Raw genomic sequence first — 16,978 nt, 5'->3', positions numbered from 1 at the left:
AAAAATGCAGCATTTACCTCTGAATGTTCTTTAATATTTCATTGACCATGAATTCATCAGACTCCACAGTGGAGGGTCATGTGTTTCTATATATAAGGACTCTCTCAGGCTGTTAATACAGAGGGGCAGACTTCTCTCTGGAGGGAAGTAAAAACAGAGCAGGAAGCACAAAGGGGTAGCAGGCTAGATGCTGCCTCACCACTAAGCAGCATTGTGCAGTCACAATCTCCCTTTGTCACTAAGCAACAAGAAGTTGATCTCCTGAGATTCTCAGATAGCCTCAAAAAGACAAGAGGAAAGTTTGCCTTACTGTTCCTTTCCTGGAAAGATGCAAAGTGCTCTAGTAGGCTCCTGGGTAAGAGTGTGTTTTTATAGTTAATCCTGGTCCCTGGCCCTAGTGTAGTACCTGAAATTTGTATGAATCATGAAAGTAAAGTGAGAAGGGTTTCATCCAGCATCCAGGTTGGCGGAGGACCCTGAACTACCCACTCACCCTCTGCCATCCTGAGGTTACCCCTGGAGCCTACTTGGTCTTTCTAACATGATGCCCCCTTCCAGGGGTCCTGTTCTCATGCTAACCAGCTAAACTCCTAGTCCTTTAGCCACCCCATTTATTCCCGGGCCTATGCTTGATTCCCCCAAATTTCTGGAGTTTGACTGCTTTCTAGACTAGAAAGATCTTGAGGGAAAATGCTGTTTTCCTCCGTCTATATATCCCATGCCCAGCCCCGTGCCTGGAATACAACAAAGATCCAGTAAATACTGTTGAACTAAACTGAATAGAGAGCAAGGGGTGGCCCTGGCCAGTTTGACTTAGTGATTAGAGCATTGACCTGCGGTCCAGAGACAAGGGGTGTTCGGCAGATAGTAGAAGGATAGACAGTAAAGTTGGATAACCCAGCCTTCAGTGGGATGAAAAAATGATGAGCTTACCAGTTTAAGATCCCACTGTGATGGCCAAAGGCTGGCTTGGGACAGGTTCCTTCTGCTCAGCACTATGATAATGGAGGACCAGACACACCATCCTCTCCAGGGAACACTCAGGACAAGAAGGATGGGCCACAGGAGTTCCATGGCCAGAAATCCATGTCCAGAGGGTGTTTGCCTAATAACAGCACAGTATAGCTTTTTCTTAGAATCACTGATGCTCATTTCTGTCTTCTGCCAGTCCCTATCTCTGAAATTCTCTCCAGAGGTATCTGTTGCTGAAGTACTTCTTTAGAAAAGTTCATTCCTTAGGTGCTCAAATTTCAGAGTGTGCCCTTCTTGCCCCAAGAAAGCAGAGTATGTGGCAAACAGTGTTTATGACTTTGCACTGATGCAGAAGATGGATCCATTCAATCCTTGCTCTTCAGGGACCTTTGATCTATTTATTAACATTGAAGGGAGAGCCCGGCTGGTGTGGCTCAGTGGTTGAGCTCGACCTGTGCACCAAGAGGTTGCCAGTTTGATTCCCAGTCAGGACACATACCCAAGTTTTGGGTCCAGTTCTAGTGGGAGGCATGCAGGAGGTGGTCAATCGATGTTCTCTCTCATCTATGTTTCTATCTCTCCTTCTCCCTTTCTCTCCCTCTGAAAACTCAATAAAGAAAAAATTTTTTTAGAAAAATAAACAACCTTGAGGGGAGGACAGTGAAGGGAACTTCTCAGATCTCCCAGGGAAGGACCATACCACTAGACAGTGCCCCTGTTCTCAAAACTGTTCATTGCACTGGTCACCCCAACTTAGAACTTGTCTGGTCCCTTCCCTTGCTCTTAAAAGAGAATCCATAGTCCTAACCCAGTCTAGGCCCTGTCGCTCCCTGACCTCACCTCACTTCTCCCCAGATTGTTCACAGTCCTTTAGTCATAAGGCCTCTTCTTTTATTCTTCATCTCTTTCTTTTTTTAGTTTTTTTTTAAATCCTCACCGAGGATATTTTTGCATTTACCTTCAGATAGAGCAAGGGAGAAAAGGAGGAAGAGAGAGAGAGAAACATAGACGTGAGAGAGACACATCGAGTGGTTGCCACCACAGGACCCCAACCGGGGCCAGCGACAAACTGCAACCGAGGTACATGTCCTTAGCAGGAACCGAACCCAGGACTCTCTGGTCCACAGGTCAATGCTCTAACCACTGAACAAAATCAGCCAGGGCTATTCTTCATCTCTTTCATTCTCATTCCCTCTCTCTCTCTCTCTCTCTCCCTCTCTCCCTCCCTCCTCTGAACACTTGCACTTAAGTTCCCACCACATAGAAGGCTCTTCCACTGTTCCTCACATAGCTGACTCCTTTTCATGTCCAGGTTCCACCCCCATTGCCATGAAGAGCTGTCCCTGTTACCTGTCACTCTTGATCTAGTTATCAGGCTATTTCTTCCCTGACCCTGTTCACTGTGTTTGACACCTTCACAGAAGGAAGGTTCATAGGGGCCAGGATCTTTCGATCTTTTCACTGCTATCTTTCTAGCCCATGTTAGGACCTTATTAAAGAAAGAGAGATGACCTGACCGGGTGGCTCAGTTGGTTGAGTGTCATCCCAATGCACCAGGGTTGCAGATTTGATTCCCAGTCAGGGCACATACAAGAGTCAACCAATGGCCCTGGCTGGTTTGGCTCAGCGGTTAGAGCTTCGGCCTATGAACCGGAGAGTCCCAGGTTTGGTTCCCGCTAAGGGCACGTACCTTGGTTGCAGTTTGTCCCCGACCCTGGTTGGGGTCGTGTGGGTGGTGGCCACCCGATATGTCTCTCTCACATTGATGTTTCTCTCTCTTCACCCCTCCCTCCCTCCCGCTCTATCTGAAGATAAATGCAAAAAAAAAAAAAAAAAAAATCAACCAATGAATGCATAAATAAATGGAACAACAAATCGATCTCTCTCTCTCTCAAAATGTCAATAAAGTTTTAATTGTTTTAAAAAAAGAGAGGAAAAAAGAAGAGAGAAAGACAAACATGAAATTAAAAAAAATAAAAAAGTATTCAAACACAAAAAAAGCAAGACAAACTCCTTCCTTACATACATATATCCCTCCCAAATGGGCCAGCATAGCTGGGCAACTGTTTTCTTTGTTTTCTGTTTTTTTTCTTTATTGATTTTTTTTTATAGAGAGAGGGAGGAAGGGAGAGATAGAGAGATAGAAACATTAATGAGAGAGAACATCGACTGGCTATCTTCTGCATGCCCCCCCCCCCCCCGGGAATTGGGCCCACAACCTGGGCATGTGCCCTGACTGGGAATCAAACCAGTGACCTCTTGGTGCATGGGTTGAAGCTCAACCATTTAGCCGTACAGGCCGGGCTGGCCAACTATTTTTTTGTTGTTGTTATTTAATTATTTTTTATTTTATTTTATTTTTTAATCCTCACCCGAGGACACTTTTGCATCTATCCTCAGGTAGAGTGGGAGGGAGAGGGAGGGGAAGAGAGAGAGAGAGAAACATCAATGTGAGAGAGAGACATCGACTAGTTGCCACCCACACGACCCCAACTGGAGCCAGGGACAAACTGCAACTGAGGTACATGCCCTTAGCAGGAACCGAACCCGGTTCTCTCTGGTGTGTGGGCCGACGCTCTAACTGCTGAGCCAAACTGGCCAGGGCATATTTTAATTATTTTTAATTTTTTTCTTTTTTAATTTTGAGAGAGAGGGGAAGGGAGAGGAAGAGAGAGATAGAAACATCGATGAGAGAACATCGATTGGCAGTCTCCTACATGCCCCCCCCACTGGGGATCAGGCCCACAACCTGGGCATGTGCCCTGACTGGGAATCGAACTGGTGACCTCTTGGTGCATGAGTCGATGCTCAGCCACTGTGCCACACCAGCCAGGCTGGCCAACTGTTTTAATGATGAATGAGAGATACCTCTCTGCAGGCCCTTCTCCAGGGGTGTCCCCTCCACCTCAGATCCCTTCTATTTTGTCAGAAACTCCAAGAGAGGCTTCTAGCCTCTGAGGTCTAGCCTTTGGGGGCTCTGAGGTCTAAGGCTCAGAAGTGGGGTTTAGGTAGCATTCACCCTCATGCCTGCCTTATTATAGCACAGCAATGGCTTCTATGGGCACTACAGAGGCCAATTCAAGAGTGAAAGTGCTCAAGAATACCGCCTTGCAGCCAAGCCCCAGCCTCCGGCAGTGTTCCTGCAGCGAAGTCAGGTACAAGGCAGCCTTGGGAGCAGCTGGGTGGCTGGGCCAGTTTCTGCTTCTCTCAGGCCCCAAGAGCATCATCCTCAGCTCTATCACACAGCTGGACTGCACCTGGAGCCAGCCTATCCCTAGGATTTGCATGAGTCCTGGCCCTTCTTCCCTGAAATGTCAGCTCTTTCTCCTACAGACAAGGCAGAGAGGACCCCACACCAGTCTGGACTGTCTTGCTTAGTGTTCCTTCTAGGTGGAGGGAAGAATCGGGGCCCAGGTGGCATGAGCAGCTTTGGAGAGAGAGCCTCCAGAACCCAGGAAGTAAGCTTTGAGTTTTGCCGAAAACTGCCCTTAAGCTTAGATTCCTCGATGCCATGAAATTGCATGGTCTAGCCCACAGTCAGCCTGGTAGTCCAAGGGCTCAGTACTGAGTGAGGAGGAGGCTCCTCTGGTCAAGGAAGTATAGGAAGTGGCTGGGTAACCACCTGGATGCCTGGCCAAAGGGGACTGGAAACGGAGGTGGCAGAAATGGCCGAGAGTGGCTGGAAAAGGCTTCCTAAGAACAGGTGAGGGATGCAGGTCCCAGGCCTCCACTGCTTCCAGGCCTGGAGATAAGGAGGGGGCCAGGTGCATTGTCAGCTCCCAACAGGAAAAAGCCCACTCAAAATAGAACTCAGAAGGGTATACGTAGAAAGGAGTAAGTGTGGGGGCCTCAGGGGAACGTAGTCTTACAGGTTGCTAACAACCAAATGGTCAGTACACTGGGACCGAAGGAACAAAGGGAAGGCATGGCTTCTAGAGCCCAGGAGAGACTGGTGTGGAGAGGGCCACCCTGACAGGAGTGATCTCGGGTGGAGAGACACAGCCAGGTGGGGGCTGGCTTGGGAGGGTGCCAGGAAAAGAAACACCTCTTCCCTCCTTCCCTCCCTGTCCTCCCAGGGCTTTCCAGTCGCCAGGGGGAAGGCAGCCTGGTGAGAAGTGCGTTCAGATCAGACTCCTAGGCAAGAGCAGGGTGGAGGAGGATCCTGGAGGGGTACCTGGAACATGCTCTGCCCACTGCAGCTTCTTGCTCCCACACTTTAGCCAGGTCCTACTTGGTCTGCCGTCTGATTTTCCAGGAGTTGATTTCCCAAGCCAAGAGCAGGGTCCTAGAGGTTGCTATGCTGTGGAGACTGAACTTCCTTGGCGTTCTCAGATGAAAGGGCTGCCTGGCACTGCCTACTGCGCTAGGGCCACCTCCCCTTTGAGAGTGATGGCGGTCTAAGCAACCCGGGTGCGCCCTGCTGGGTGTTTATAGTAGTCCTCAGTGACGACTCTCATCCCCAAGACCCGAACATCCTCTCAGCCTGTGCCCCAAGGTCAGAGTAGGGGACATGTTTTGGTTGAAGTGAAGACTGACTACATCAAGTGTTTACTAGCATCATCAGCAGCCCCAAACAGCATGATCTGTGTGTGTTGGGCTCAGGTTGTACACATGCCAAGTCTTGTAGCTCCTTCAAGGTCTGAATCTGTTTCAATTAGCGGACTGCCCAGGGGAGGTGCATACTTTTCTTATTGGCTGAGAGATACCAGGTTTCAGCGGGCTGACTGCAGCTGTAGTTGTTAAAAACCTTTCAAAGTTGTGGTATTCACTTTCCTCTCCTTTCAACATGGCATGTGGAAATGTTATCCATGTCATTAAGATGCAAAAAAGTTATTTTTCTTCTAAACCAGATTAATTTATTTAAAGCTTTCACCTGCCTGACTGTTGGGAAATGTAATCCTAGTCCTGTCTGTTCTTAAGGTCATACAAGAGCCCTGGAGGATCATGGTTGGGCAGATCCTTCACGGTGGTGCTATGATTGCTGTGTCCCTGCCCCGCCATGCCTCAGTCAGCCAGTTTCTTCTCTCAGCTCCCGATGGCTGCAGACTGGCAGCCTCCACAAGGGCCCTGTCCCCCACATGCAAAAACTCGGCCCCCTCTCAGGAAACCTCCCCCTCCTCCAAGGCCTCAGCAGCTGGAACCCTAGCCTGAGCTCCTCCTTGGCAGAAAAGGAGCCCTGGGTGGTTTAGAAGCAAAGATGTAGGTGAGATTCTCCTCAGGGGCCAGAATACTGCCTGGATGGAGAGGAGATGACCTCACTTCTTACCAGGCTCCCACTGCTGGGAGGACAAAACTCCACTTAATGGGCGTCAATAGAGAATGCTCCTCTGTAAGAACTGTTTCCGGAGTTGGAGCTGCCTCCCACAACGGTTACCACCAGGGGCTGTGTACAATTCCACAGCTGAGGAGACAGATGGGCGAGTATTTGGGGGTCAAGTGGAACTTGCCCCAGATCCCCAGGTTTTTTTAATAGAAAATTTTTTGAGATGATTGTAGATTCATAAACAATTGTCAGAAATAATAGATTCCTTCTACACTTTGTTCAGTTTCCCCCAGTGGTAATGTTGTGTGAAGCTATAGTATAATACTACAACCAGGACATTGACATTAATGCAATTCACCTATCTCGTTCAGATTTTCCCAGTTTTACTTGTACTTATTTGTGTGTGTATATTAAGATCTAAAACTTTTTATCATCTGTGTAGGTTTGTGTAGCCACCACCACAGTCAAGATACAACCATCACAAGGGTTCCTGGTGCTGCCCTTTTATGACCACATCCACCAGCCTCCCACTCCTCCACTCCTCCCCGTCCCTAGCCTCTGGCAACCACCAATCTCTTCCATTTCTAAAAATTTGTCACTTCAAAATGTTCTATTACTCGAAGGATAGAGCATGCAACCTTTGGGGGGGGGGGTTGGTTTTTCTTGCTCAGCATAATTTCCTATAGATCCATTTGAGTTGTTTTGTGTATCAGTGGTTCATTCCTTTTCATTACTGAGTAGTAGTCTGAGTGGTATGCTTATACCAGTTTGTTTAACCCTTCACCTATTAAAAGCTATCTGGGCTGATTCCAGTTTTTGGCTCTTACAGATAAAGCTGCTATAGCCATTTGTGTTTGGGTGAACATACATTTTTATTTCTTTGAAATAAATGCCCAGAAGTGCAATTGCTGGGTCATAGAGTAGTTGTATGTTTAGTTTTTATTTTTTAACTTATCTTTATTGTTGAATGTATTATGGATGTCCTTTCTTTTTTTTCCCCATTGACCCCCACACACACCTTCCCCACACTATTGTTTGTGTCCATTGGTTATGCATATATGCACAGAAGTTCTTTGGTTTATCTCTTCCTGACCCCCCTCCCCACTTCCCTTTGAGGTTCATCAGTCTAACAGCCAATTTGTACTTCTGAATCCCTTCATCTTTTTCACCCAATCCCCCAGCGCCTGCCCATCTGGCAAGCAACAAAAAGTTCTCTGTATCTCTGAGTCTGTCTCTGTTCTGCTTGCTCAGTATGTTTAGTTTTTAAAGCAAACTGCCAAACTGTTTTCCAGAGTAGCTGTACCTTTCACTTTCCTGCCAGCATTGTGTGAGTGCTCCAGCTTCTCTGCATCCTCACCAGCATTTATCGTGGTCTCTCTTTTTTGTCATTGTAATTGATATCTCATTGTGGTTTTAATTTTCATTTCTCTGATGTTTAATGGTGGTGAACACCTTTTTGTGTGTTATTTGCCATTTGCATATCCTCTTTGGTGAGATGACTATGCCGGTACCCAATTTCTAATGGAATAATTTGCTATTTTACTGTTGAGTTGTGAGAGTTCTCTATGCACTCTAGATACTAGTCCCTTATCTGGTATGTGGTTTGCAAATATTTTCTCCCAGTTTGTAAGCTTGTCTTTTCAGCCTCTTCACATGGACTTTCACAAAGCAAAAGTTGGTGTTTTTAAAATTTTGATGCCCAATTTATCCATTTTTTATGGGTCTTTTTTTTTTTTAATGGATCAAGTCTAAGAACTCTGTCTAGCTATAGATGTTGAAGAGCTCTCCCCACCCCCTTTTTTTTCTAAAAGGGCCCTGGGTTTTGTTTGTTTGTTTGTTTTTAGAGAGAGTGGAAGGGCGAGAGAAGGAGGGGGAAAGAAAGAGAAACATTGATAGGAAAGAGACACATCGATTGGTTGCCTCCCACACACGCCTGGACCAGGGATCTAACCTGCAACCCAGGTACGTGCCCTTGATCAGTAATCAAACCTGAGACCCTTGGTCCATGGGCCGATGCTCTAACCACAAAACCACTCCGGCCCAGGGCAGGCCCTGGGTTTTTAATCCCTGTGGTGTCCGCCTGTTTTCTGAAGAATGAAAGGTAAGACCAGCTGGCTTCCCACCTTCCCGGAGCTTTCATTCTATTTGGAGAGCTGCACTGGCTGTCTAAGGCGGGAGGTCCCAAAAGAGGAACTTTTTTTTTTATCCTCACCGGAGGACATTTTTCCATTCTTTGTTCAGATAGAGTAGGAGGGGGAGAGAGAAACATTGATGTGAAAGGGACACATCGAGTGGTTGCCACCCGCACGACCCAACCAGGGCCGGGGACAAACTGCAACCGAGGTACATGCCCTTAGCAGGAAACAAACCTGGGACTCTCTAGACCACAGGCCAACGCTCTACTGCTGAGCCAAACCGGCCAGGGCCCAAAAGAAGAACTTGTTAAAGACACACACCACAGGCTCCACCCTGAAGGTCTGGTTCAGAGATCTGGGATGAAGCCAGCCCCTGCCTTTGACTTAGGAACCTGATGTCAGCCATTGCTTATATCCCAATCCAGCCAAAACTGAACTCAGCAGACCAGGCACTTAATTCAGCCAGGCACTGTCCTCAGTGATGGAGTTACAGATGTGAGCAAGACAGCCCAGCTGGTGTGGCTCAGTGGTTGAGCGTCGACCCATGCACCAAGAGGTTGCCAGTTCAATTTCCAGTCAGGGCACATGCCCAGGTTGTGGGCCAAATCCCCAGCGGGGGGCATGCAGGAGGTGGCCAGTTGATGTTCTCTCTCATTGATGTTTCTATCTTACTCTCCCTCTCTTTTCCTCTCTCTGTAAAAATCAATAAAGAAAACAATTAAAAAAAAACAAAAAACACCGAGGTGAGCAAGACAGATGACAACATCAGACAATAAGCAACATCATAATATATGGTCATATAGTATACTAGAAGGTGAAAAATGCAGACTCGTGATGGGACTGCTGGTATAGTGCTCAAGGGAGGCTTCCCAAGAGGAAGATGAGAAGGAGTCATATGAATAGGTAGGGGAAAATCTTAGGCAGAAAGAAGAACGTGCAAAGGTTGGAGGTGGGAGCTCTTGCAATAATTCAGGCAAGAGAGGAAAGTAAGCTTGGACCAGGGAAAGCTGTGGACATGCTGAGGGAGTGGTCCAGTCCTGGGCACATATTGAAGGAAGTATCAACAGGATTTCCTGACACATTGGATGTAGGGTGTGAAAGAAAAAAAAAATCAAGGGGTCGCCCTGGCCAGTTTGGCTCAGCAGTTAGAGTGTCGACCCACAGGCCAAAGAGTCACGGGTTTGATTCCAGTCAAGGGCACGTACCTTGGTTGCCATTTGGTCCCCGGCTCTGGTTAGGATCATGCGGGAGACAACCAATCGATGTGTCTCTCTCACATCGATGTTTCTCTATTTCTCCCTCTCACTCTGTCTGCTGTCTGAAAATAAAATGGAAAAATATCTTCAGGTGAGGATTAAAAAATAAAATAAAGGGATCTCCGTGGTGTTTGGCTGGATCTAGCTGCCATGACCTGACTGCAGGGGTAATGGGCTTGGGGAATGATCCAGAGCTCAATCATGAGTTTGAGATGCCCGTTAGACATGTGCAGTTGGCTACCAAGTCTGGAGTTCAGGAAAGAGCTTGAGCTAGAGGAAAAAAATTCAGTTTCCAGGTGGTATTTAGGGTCAAGAACATGGGTTGCTGATAAGGGAGTAGGTGTGGACAGAGGGGAGGAAAGAACTGAAGCCTAATCCTGGGCCATGTAGAGATAAGGGCCCATGTAAATCTCAAACCACTACCTGCCATGGCAGGATATCTTGGAAGGTCTCTCAGCCTCTCCCTCAATTGACAGCCCTAGAGGCTTCTGTTTGGGGCCTACGTGCCAGGATGAGAAGTCCCCGAAGTGAGATATTGCTTTAATTTGTATCTGCCCTCTCGGGGTGCTTGGCAGTTTAGGGTTGGTGGCTCCTGGCATCTTCCCTCCATTATGGGCCCTGAGGTAATATCTTGGGGGCAATTAAGCATTCTTTTCCTTCATTACCTTCTTTGTAACTCTTTCAAGGAGCCAGCACAGCAACACTTCTTCTCCAAGCATGACAACCGCACTTCTTTCGACAAAGTGAGTCAGAAAGAGGAAGGAGTGTGGGCAGACCCCCCACTCCCCAGCCTAGGCTGAAGTTGAGGTGGGGAGGTGGGGATAAACTAGTGTGGGGAGGGGGGGCTCCTTAAACAGACAAAGGGGTGTCTGTCTTCCTGACAACCTCTCTCCTCTGGGTAAATGGCCCATTCCCCAATCGGAGGTACCTCTGCTTTGGTTTCCTCCACCAGCTTGTCTGACCATGTGCAAATATCCTAGGGGCCACTGACTTTCTGGGGACCTCGCCCTGGAATGAAGGCAGGCCAAAAGGCTGAGGTTCAGGCTAGGGAGGCCAGGCACAAGCCAGGCCTTACCAGGCAGGCTTGGGTTTGGGAGGCACCCAAGGCAATGCATGGTGCCAAGACTGTGGGCTAAGGGCCCGTACGGTTGAGGAGGGCCCCTTCTGTCTACTGCAGGGAATCGGAAGGCGGAAAGACCTGGAGCGCCTATGGCAGCGACACACCTTCCTGCGCTGGGCACCCTGTGAACTGGAGTTCCGCCAGCAGCGGCCCCTTGAATCTTCCTACCAGGCCAATTTCCAGCCAGGCCCAGGACTCAGTGACCTCCCTCAGCGCCTTGTCCACTTTGTGAAGATCCAGCCTCCCCATGCCAGCACCACCTACCAGCAGAACTTCTGCCAGCCATCCCGGGGTGGCCATTGTGGCAGCATCAATGTGCAACCCCAGACCCCTGTCACCAACACACTGCCTAACCTCCCCGGGATCCCAAGACCCAAGCTGCTGCAGCATTATCTTCATAGCGGGGTCTCTGAGTGTCTAAACTGGTCCAGAGCATTAAACAAGAATGGCTGACACTATGGCCTGTCGGTGCTTGCAGCCCAAGAGGGCTCAGAGCCTGGAGGAGGGCACTCAGGCCCTATGCCTGGCTCCTGTGGTGCTTTTACCCATGGTGCCTGTGTGCTGGTCAGGGGAGGTGTTGCCCTGGGAGCCCTGCCAATGAGTGAGAAGGGCTTATGGCCTTCAGAAGGCTATGGGTCCAAAAGCATTACCATGGTCACAGCAGATGGGTTCTGGGACCCCAAATCCATTCTTGCAACAAACCCAACTGTGAGCCCCTTCACTCAGTGTGGCTGCAGGGAAAGCAGAGTCAATGGCCCCTATTAGGGGGCAGCAAAGCCTGGAAGAAGTGACAAGGGCTAGCAGCTTTGCTTTCCCTGCAACTGGGACAGGAGGAGACTGGACTGTCCTGGCCACAGCCGCAACTAGTCCGCCCCTCCCTATACTGTGTGCCACAGACCTGGAGAACATCCTGACCTTCTGGCGTTTTGTTGTTTTCTGAGCTCTGCTCTGGTCATCCTGTCCTGTGACTACCCACTAACATCCAGGACAATGGGGAACAGAGGTCATTCTATGTCACAAAAAGACGCGAAGGCTTAGGAGGGGCTGAGACACCAGAACACTTTGGGGACAGAGGCCAGATCTAAAAGGCTCTTCTGTACCCTTATCCTTTGGAGAACTGAGGCCCCCAAAGGAGGACTAGGGGCTGTAGGGGTAACGCAGGAGTCCACAACAGGGGCCGTACACCGGATTTTAGCAGCATTTTTACTTCCACATCTGAACTCCCTGGGTCCTCACAACAACCCTGTGAGGTAGGTAGGGCAGGAAGGTTTCAGAGATCCCCATTTACAGATGAGGATGCTGAGGCACAGAGAGGTGAAATGACTGACCCAAGGTCACACAGCCTATAGTGTAGAGAGCCCAAAGCCAACATTCCTTTGGCCCTTTGGAGGTTTCTTCACCCACTCTTCCGTTTCCTGTGTCCCCCACCTGCTCTGAACTCTCCTGGGTCCACAGGAGCCTCCAAGGCAGGCTGGCAGCTAGGATTTTTCAGGAATAGTCATTGGGGTAGGTCAAATCCAGATAGGCACTGACCCTGCAGGGCATGAGGCCAGCTCTCCCCTCCCCCCACTTCACCATTGGACAGAGGGCCCAGCAGGTTCCAGAGCAAGGGTGGAGCTAGGCATGGTCCACAAATGAATGGAGATGAGGTGGTGGAAGTGAATGTATATCCTACGCTAAAGATGAAGCCCCCCTGCCCAAGTCCCCCTGGCAGTGTTTCAAGTGACCGCTCCTGTGCCTCCCGCATCCCACGGAGCCACAGTGAGCTTCCTTAGCAGTACAAGGAGACACAGACATTTGCACTGGGCTGCCCCAGTGGACAAGGTCCCATCAGCATTTAGACCCCATCACGAAGACACAGAGCCTCCACAGCCTGGCTGGGACCCTGCGCCACACCCCCGATGACAAACAGCCGGGGCCCAGCCTGCAGACTAGAACAGGAGCAACGGGCTGTGGGTATGGCAGGCAGTGCCTCCCAGCGCCGCCGTGCAAGGCTGAAGCCCTCTGCAGAGCCCAGAGGGCATGGCTGATTTCCTGCAGGAAGGAGACAGAGGTTGTAAAGGGCACAGGCTGCAGGGGCTCCACCTCTTTTGCTCCCTGAGCCCAGAGTATGGCCTAGCAGGCATGGACTGTCAGTGCCTTGCTACTCATTGCCCCATTTATCATGTATTCATTCCTATTTCTATCTGTCCATTCATTCAGTGGTCATTTGTCCTGTTTCTGTCTCCCAGGCCCCTGCTGGTACAAAATCCAGTCAGGTGCTGAAGGATACCCCTAGATCTGGCCCATGCTGACCACACCTGGCTTGTTTACAGAGTGGGAAAGGGGAAACTCACAAAGCCCCAAGCCTGGAGAGCCTAGAGAAAGGCAGGAGGTGGTGCTCATGCTGGAGGCTACTCCTTCCTGTCTCGGGCTCCCCTCCCATCCCTAGCCCTACAGACTCACCAAGGCCCCCAATAGCCACGATGTGGCCCCCAAGGGAGCCAACCACAAAGTCAGCCCTCTTATCCCTCATGCGCAGGCCACGAGGCAGCTTGGTCCAGGACCCTGCAGGATAGAGAAGGTCAGATCTGGCCCTTGACATTGCGCCCCTCCATCCCACGGAGAGAGGGACGACAGCCCAGGACAGCCACTGCTCACCATGCTCTAGGTCGAACATCTCCACAGTGTTGACAAAGTGTGGGCGGGAGTAGAAATTGTGGGGCCCAGGCTGCTGCAGGCCACCCAGGCTAAAGACGCTGCCTTCGGCCATGGCACAGCCAGCAAAGGCCCGGCGGCTGGGTAGGCTTGGGTGCCGGGTCCAGGTACGGGCCTCCAGATCAAAGGCCTCAAAAGCAGTCACTGGGAGCTTGCCCTGGCGGCCCCCTGTCAATGGAATTGGGGCACCTGGGAAGGGAGCCTGGGGCACCTGGCAGGCTCCTCCTTCACCAGGTTGCTGAGCCTTCAGCGCTGCCCACTGCAGCCACCCATACCCAGCTGTGTGCCTACCAGAGCATGGATCACCCACCCCTCAGATTCCCAGGTACTGAGGTTTGGTTTTCCAGTTCCAGCAGGGCCACCAAAGGTCGGAGCCTCCAAACAAGCCTGGATCACCCCAACAAAGCTTCCCTTGTCCTGCCATACTGAACTAAGCCTGATTCTAGCTAACTCACAACAGTAGGGGCTTCTGGATGTTGGGACCCTTTCCCACATCCCTCAGGCCCTTACCCAGGACATAGATCTTGTTTCCATGCAGAAAAGTGGAGGCTCCATAGCAGGGTGTGGGCATAGAAGGTAGCGAAAGCCAGCAGTCCCGGCGGGGCTCGTACACCCGAACCTGGGCCTGGGGGGCTGTGTCAGGGCCCATTCCCCCCAGAGCATACACCATACCATCTGCATAGAAAAGAGTAGTTCAGACAGTATCTCAGCCTCACCAGGGCACCCCACCCTGACAGCTGTCCTGGCCAGGTCTGGGGGTGGCTGGGCACCCATGTGTTTGTGGTACCCCTCCCCAGAAGCAGACATTCTCTTGCCCGGCTGGAGTGGGGGCTGGGAGAACTAGGATTCCTGCTCTGGTCAGGGCCCCTCCAAGTGAAGAGCAAGAGGCAGCAGATCTAATTATAATCTGTCTCCGTCTCCCTGGAGACGCTATGGCAACCAAGTCTGGCATCCAAGCAGAACCAGACCTGGTCAGACCCGGAGGCCACAAGATGGGGCCTCTCCTGGGGAAAGGAGGTTGGAGGATTATTTAAGCCAGGGGTGGAGGGCATATGGGAACCTGCTCAGTATAGAGTTCAGACTGGGGAGGGATGCTGGCGACCAGCTGGGGGATTTGGGGGATTGGGAGAGGGGCTTGGGCCTGCAGGATAGGAGTGTTGGCCACAAGCCTTCTGCCCAGGAGCCCTGCCAGCACCTCTGCACCCCACCTTTTCACTAGAGTAAGTTCTTGCCATGTAACACCTTCAGGGTCAGCTGGGGCATGCCTGGGGGCCTTGAAGAGACAGGCCAGTCAGCTAGAAGCTTCCGTGGCAACTGTCCTCAAGCTAGGTTGGCCTTTGGTCCACCTCAGTCTCCCTAATGTGTGTGGAAGGGGACAATCTAAGAACTTGGGCTCTGAGCCAAGGCCCTGCTCCCCTCCCCCTCCCCCAGACTATTTATAACCATGAGAATCAATGGGCCACCCCTCCTTGTCTCTTAGAGAACAGGAATGGATGGGGCAGGGAAGTGGCTGGGTCCTCCCTTCATGCTAGGGGCCAGCCTGGGCTCTGCCTCCCACCTCACAGCTGGAAAAGGCAGTTAAGGCTTCTGCTAGCCCAGCTCAGAGCTAGGTAGGAAAGGGTACAGGAGGCAAAGCCATGTCCAAGGCACCCAGGAAAAATGTACAGTTCTTGTCCAACCTCTGAGGGTAAGGAACCAAGTGAGAAAAGAACGGAGGGTGTTGGGGCACCTGCAGGCCCTTCCTTGGGAGGCCACTCACCTCTCTCCACAGTCGCAATGCCCATGGCTGCCTGAGGGAGGGTGGCCCGACGCTCCCAGCGGCCCTCGTCAGCCAGGAAGGCCTCCACAGCAGCTACTGGGCTCTGGCCCTCATCCACACCTCCCACCACTAGCACCTGCTTGCCCAGCACCACGGCAGCCGCGCCAGCCCGAGCAGTGGGCAGGGGTGCCAGTGCCAGCCATGTATGTGAGGCCATGTCCAGCGTCTCGGCAGTGTCCAGGGGCAGTCCAGCCCGGCCACAGCCCCCCAACACTAAGAGGTGCCCATCCTGGTATGCGACTGTGCCATATACTCGGCAAGTGGGCATAGGTGGGAACACCTGCCAAGCAAAGGCCCGGCTACCTCCTGTAGCCATGGTGTTCACCTCCATTGGCAGGCCATGCTATCTGCTCAGGCTGCAGGCTTCACTGACAAAAGCCTCATCTTGACTCTACCAGGGTTACAAGGGGGTGTCTGACCAGTTCAGGGAACTTGCCTTCACCTGGAGGAGAGAGGGGAAACAAAGGATCAGGGCCACTGACCAGCTCTCAGCGTACAAATGAGCAACCTGTAGCTAAGGGCAGGTCTGGCCCCAAATCACTGATGGGAAAGGCAGGAGGAGGACCCACCCTGGCTGGCTAGCACACCACAGTGGAGGCCCCTCTGGAGTCGGAAGGAGGGCAATTCCCAGACATCCGACAACTCTCCCCTTCCCATGGGGCAGGTAGGATTCTCCTCCCACTCCCCCACCCCCACCTAAGAGCTCCCTGGTCATATCTAGGTCTAGATGGGAGGCTAGGTGACTAGGATAGGGCTCTCCACCCCAGCCACTTTCCTTCCTCTGGATAACCCTCCTTGTGCTCTGCATGGGCGGAGTCCTACTGTACCCTCCCCTTACTGGCTTCCATTGTGCCCTGGGCAACCATCAGAGTCTCCCACCTACTGCCGGGGATGACTCCAGAGTATCCTTACAACCTTACAACCCCTTTGGGAGCCATTGCGTTAATCCATTCCCACCAGCAACAGGCCAAGATCAGGGTGTTTGGGACTGGGAGGGGCGGGGCTGGATCCAGGGTTCCGCATTTTCCCTTTGAGGTCTACCTTCAGCGGTTTGCCCAAGCCAGGTCCCCAGAGGCCAGCCTCCTGGTGTCCATAATGGGGGAGGAGGAGGATTTGGGGATCCCACGAGCACAGGACTCTAGGATCCTAGAGTCCAGGGAGTTTTTCCAGCAGGAATGGGCAACTAGACTTCTGCATCCCCTCACAGCAAATCCCCACGTTCCCCAGCCTATCTTTTCCAGCAGGGGCCACACTCCTGGGATCCCTGGCGCGAGGGCCTCCCAGCCTCAAACTTCCAGCTCGTAGGAGGGCGGGTCCGGACCAGCGCGCTTGGGGTTCTACACCCGGCGCCCCAAACTTCCCCTGAGCGCAGTTCCCGCGGGACTCACCGGCCGGGGCTCCGGTGCCGCTGGGGCGCGGGGTCCGTCCGCCGTTCCGGCTCCGCTGGCTCTGGCGGGGCTCCGGCTCAGCTCAGGCGCGGGGCGGGGCTGGTCGGGGTCCGCCCCTCTTCCCCTCGCTCCCCACTCGGGAAAACCTCCCCCCATTCCCCCGCCTTAACCCTGCACCTGCCATGGCTGGAGCACGGCGCGCGGACCCATGGTCACACGCAAACGAGTGATCAGAGAGATGGACAAGTGAACACTGGGCCTTCCCAGAATTTAGGGTCCGACACTGGGCAGGGGAGAAATGAGACAGCAGTGAGTAGAACACACGTGT

At 51.8% G+C, this 16,978-nt stretch overlaps 2 protein-coding genes across 2 annotated transcripts; one reads left to right on the top strand and one right to left on the bottom strand.

Moving 5' to 3' along the window:
• Positions 1-250: 250 nt before the first annotated feature.
• CUNH3orf84 (chromosome unknown C3orf84 homolog) lies at positions 251-11,201 on the top strand. Its single transcript, XM_036266066.1, has 4 exons — positions 251-355; positions 4,014-4,127; positions 10,313-10,369; positions 10,783-11,201. Exons 1-4 carry the CDS (start codon positions 329-331, stop codon positions 11,197-11,199), a joined length of 615 nt encoding a protein of 204 aa, XP_036121959.1. The 5' UTR covers positions 251-328; the 3' UTR covers positions 11,200-11,201.
• Positions 11,202-11,935: 734 nt separating this feature from the next.
• KLHDC8B (kelch domain containing 8B) lies at positions 11,936-16,705 on the bottom strand. Its single transcript, XM_036267015.1, has 6 exons — positions 16,651-16,705; positions 15,203-15,704; positions 13,954-14,118; positions 13,387-13,611; positions 13,192-13,293; positions 11,936-12,780 (listed from the first exon to the last, which is right to left on the bottom strand). The coding sequence occupies exons 2-6, from the start codon at positions 15,591-15,593 to the stop codon at positions 12,584-12,586; spliced, it is 1,080 nt and encodes a 359-aa protein (XP_036122908.1). The 5' UTR covers positions 15,594-15,704; positions 16,651-16,705; the 3' UTR covers positions 11,936-12,583.
• Between the last annotated feature and the right edge of the window lie 273 nt (positions 16,706-16,978).

The sequence above is a fragment of the Molossus molossus genome, unplaced genomic scaffold, assembly GCF_014108415.1.
Source record: "Molossus molossus isolate mMolMol1 unplaced genomic scaffold, mMolMol1.p scaffold_m16_p_18, whole genome shotgun sequence".
NCBI classification, from domain to species: Eukaryota; Metazoa; Chordata; class Mammalia; order Chiroptera; family Molossidae; genus Molossus; species Molossus molossus.
The sequence above is the reverse complement of the archived record's forward strand: the minus strand, read 5'-3'. Positions and strand labels throughout refer to the sequence as shown.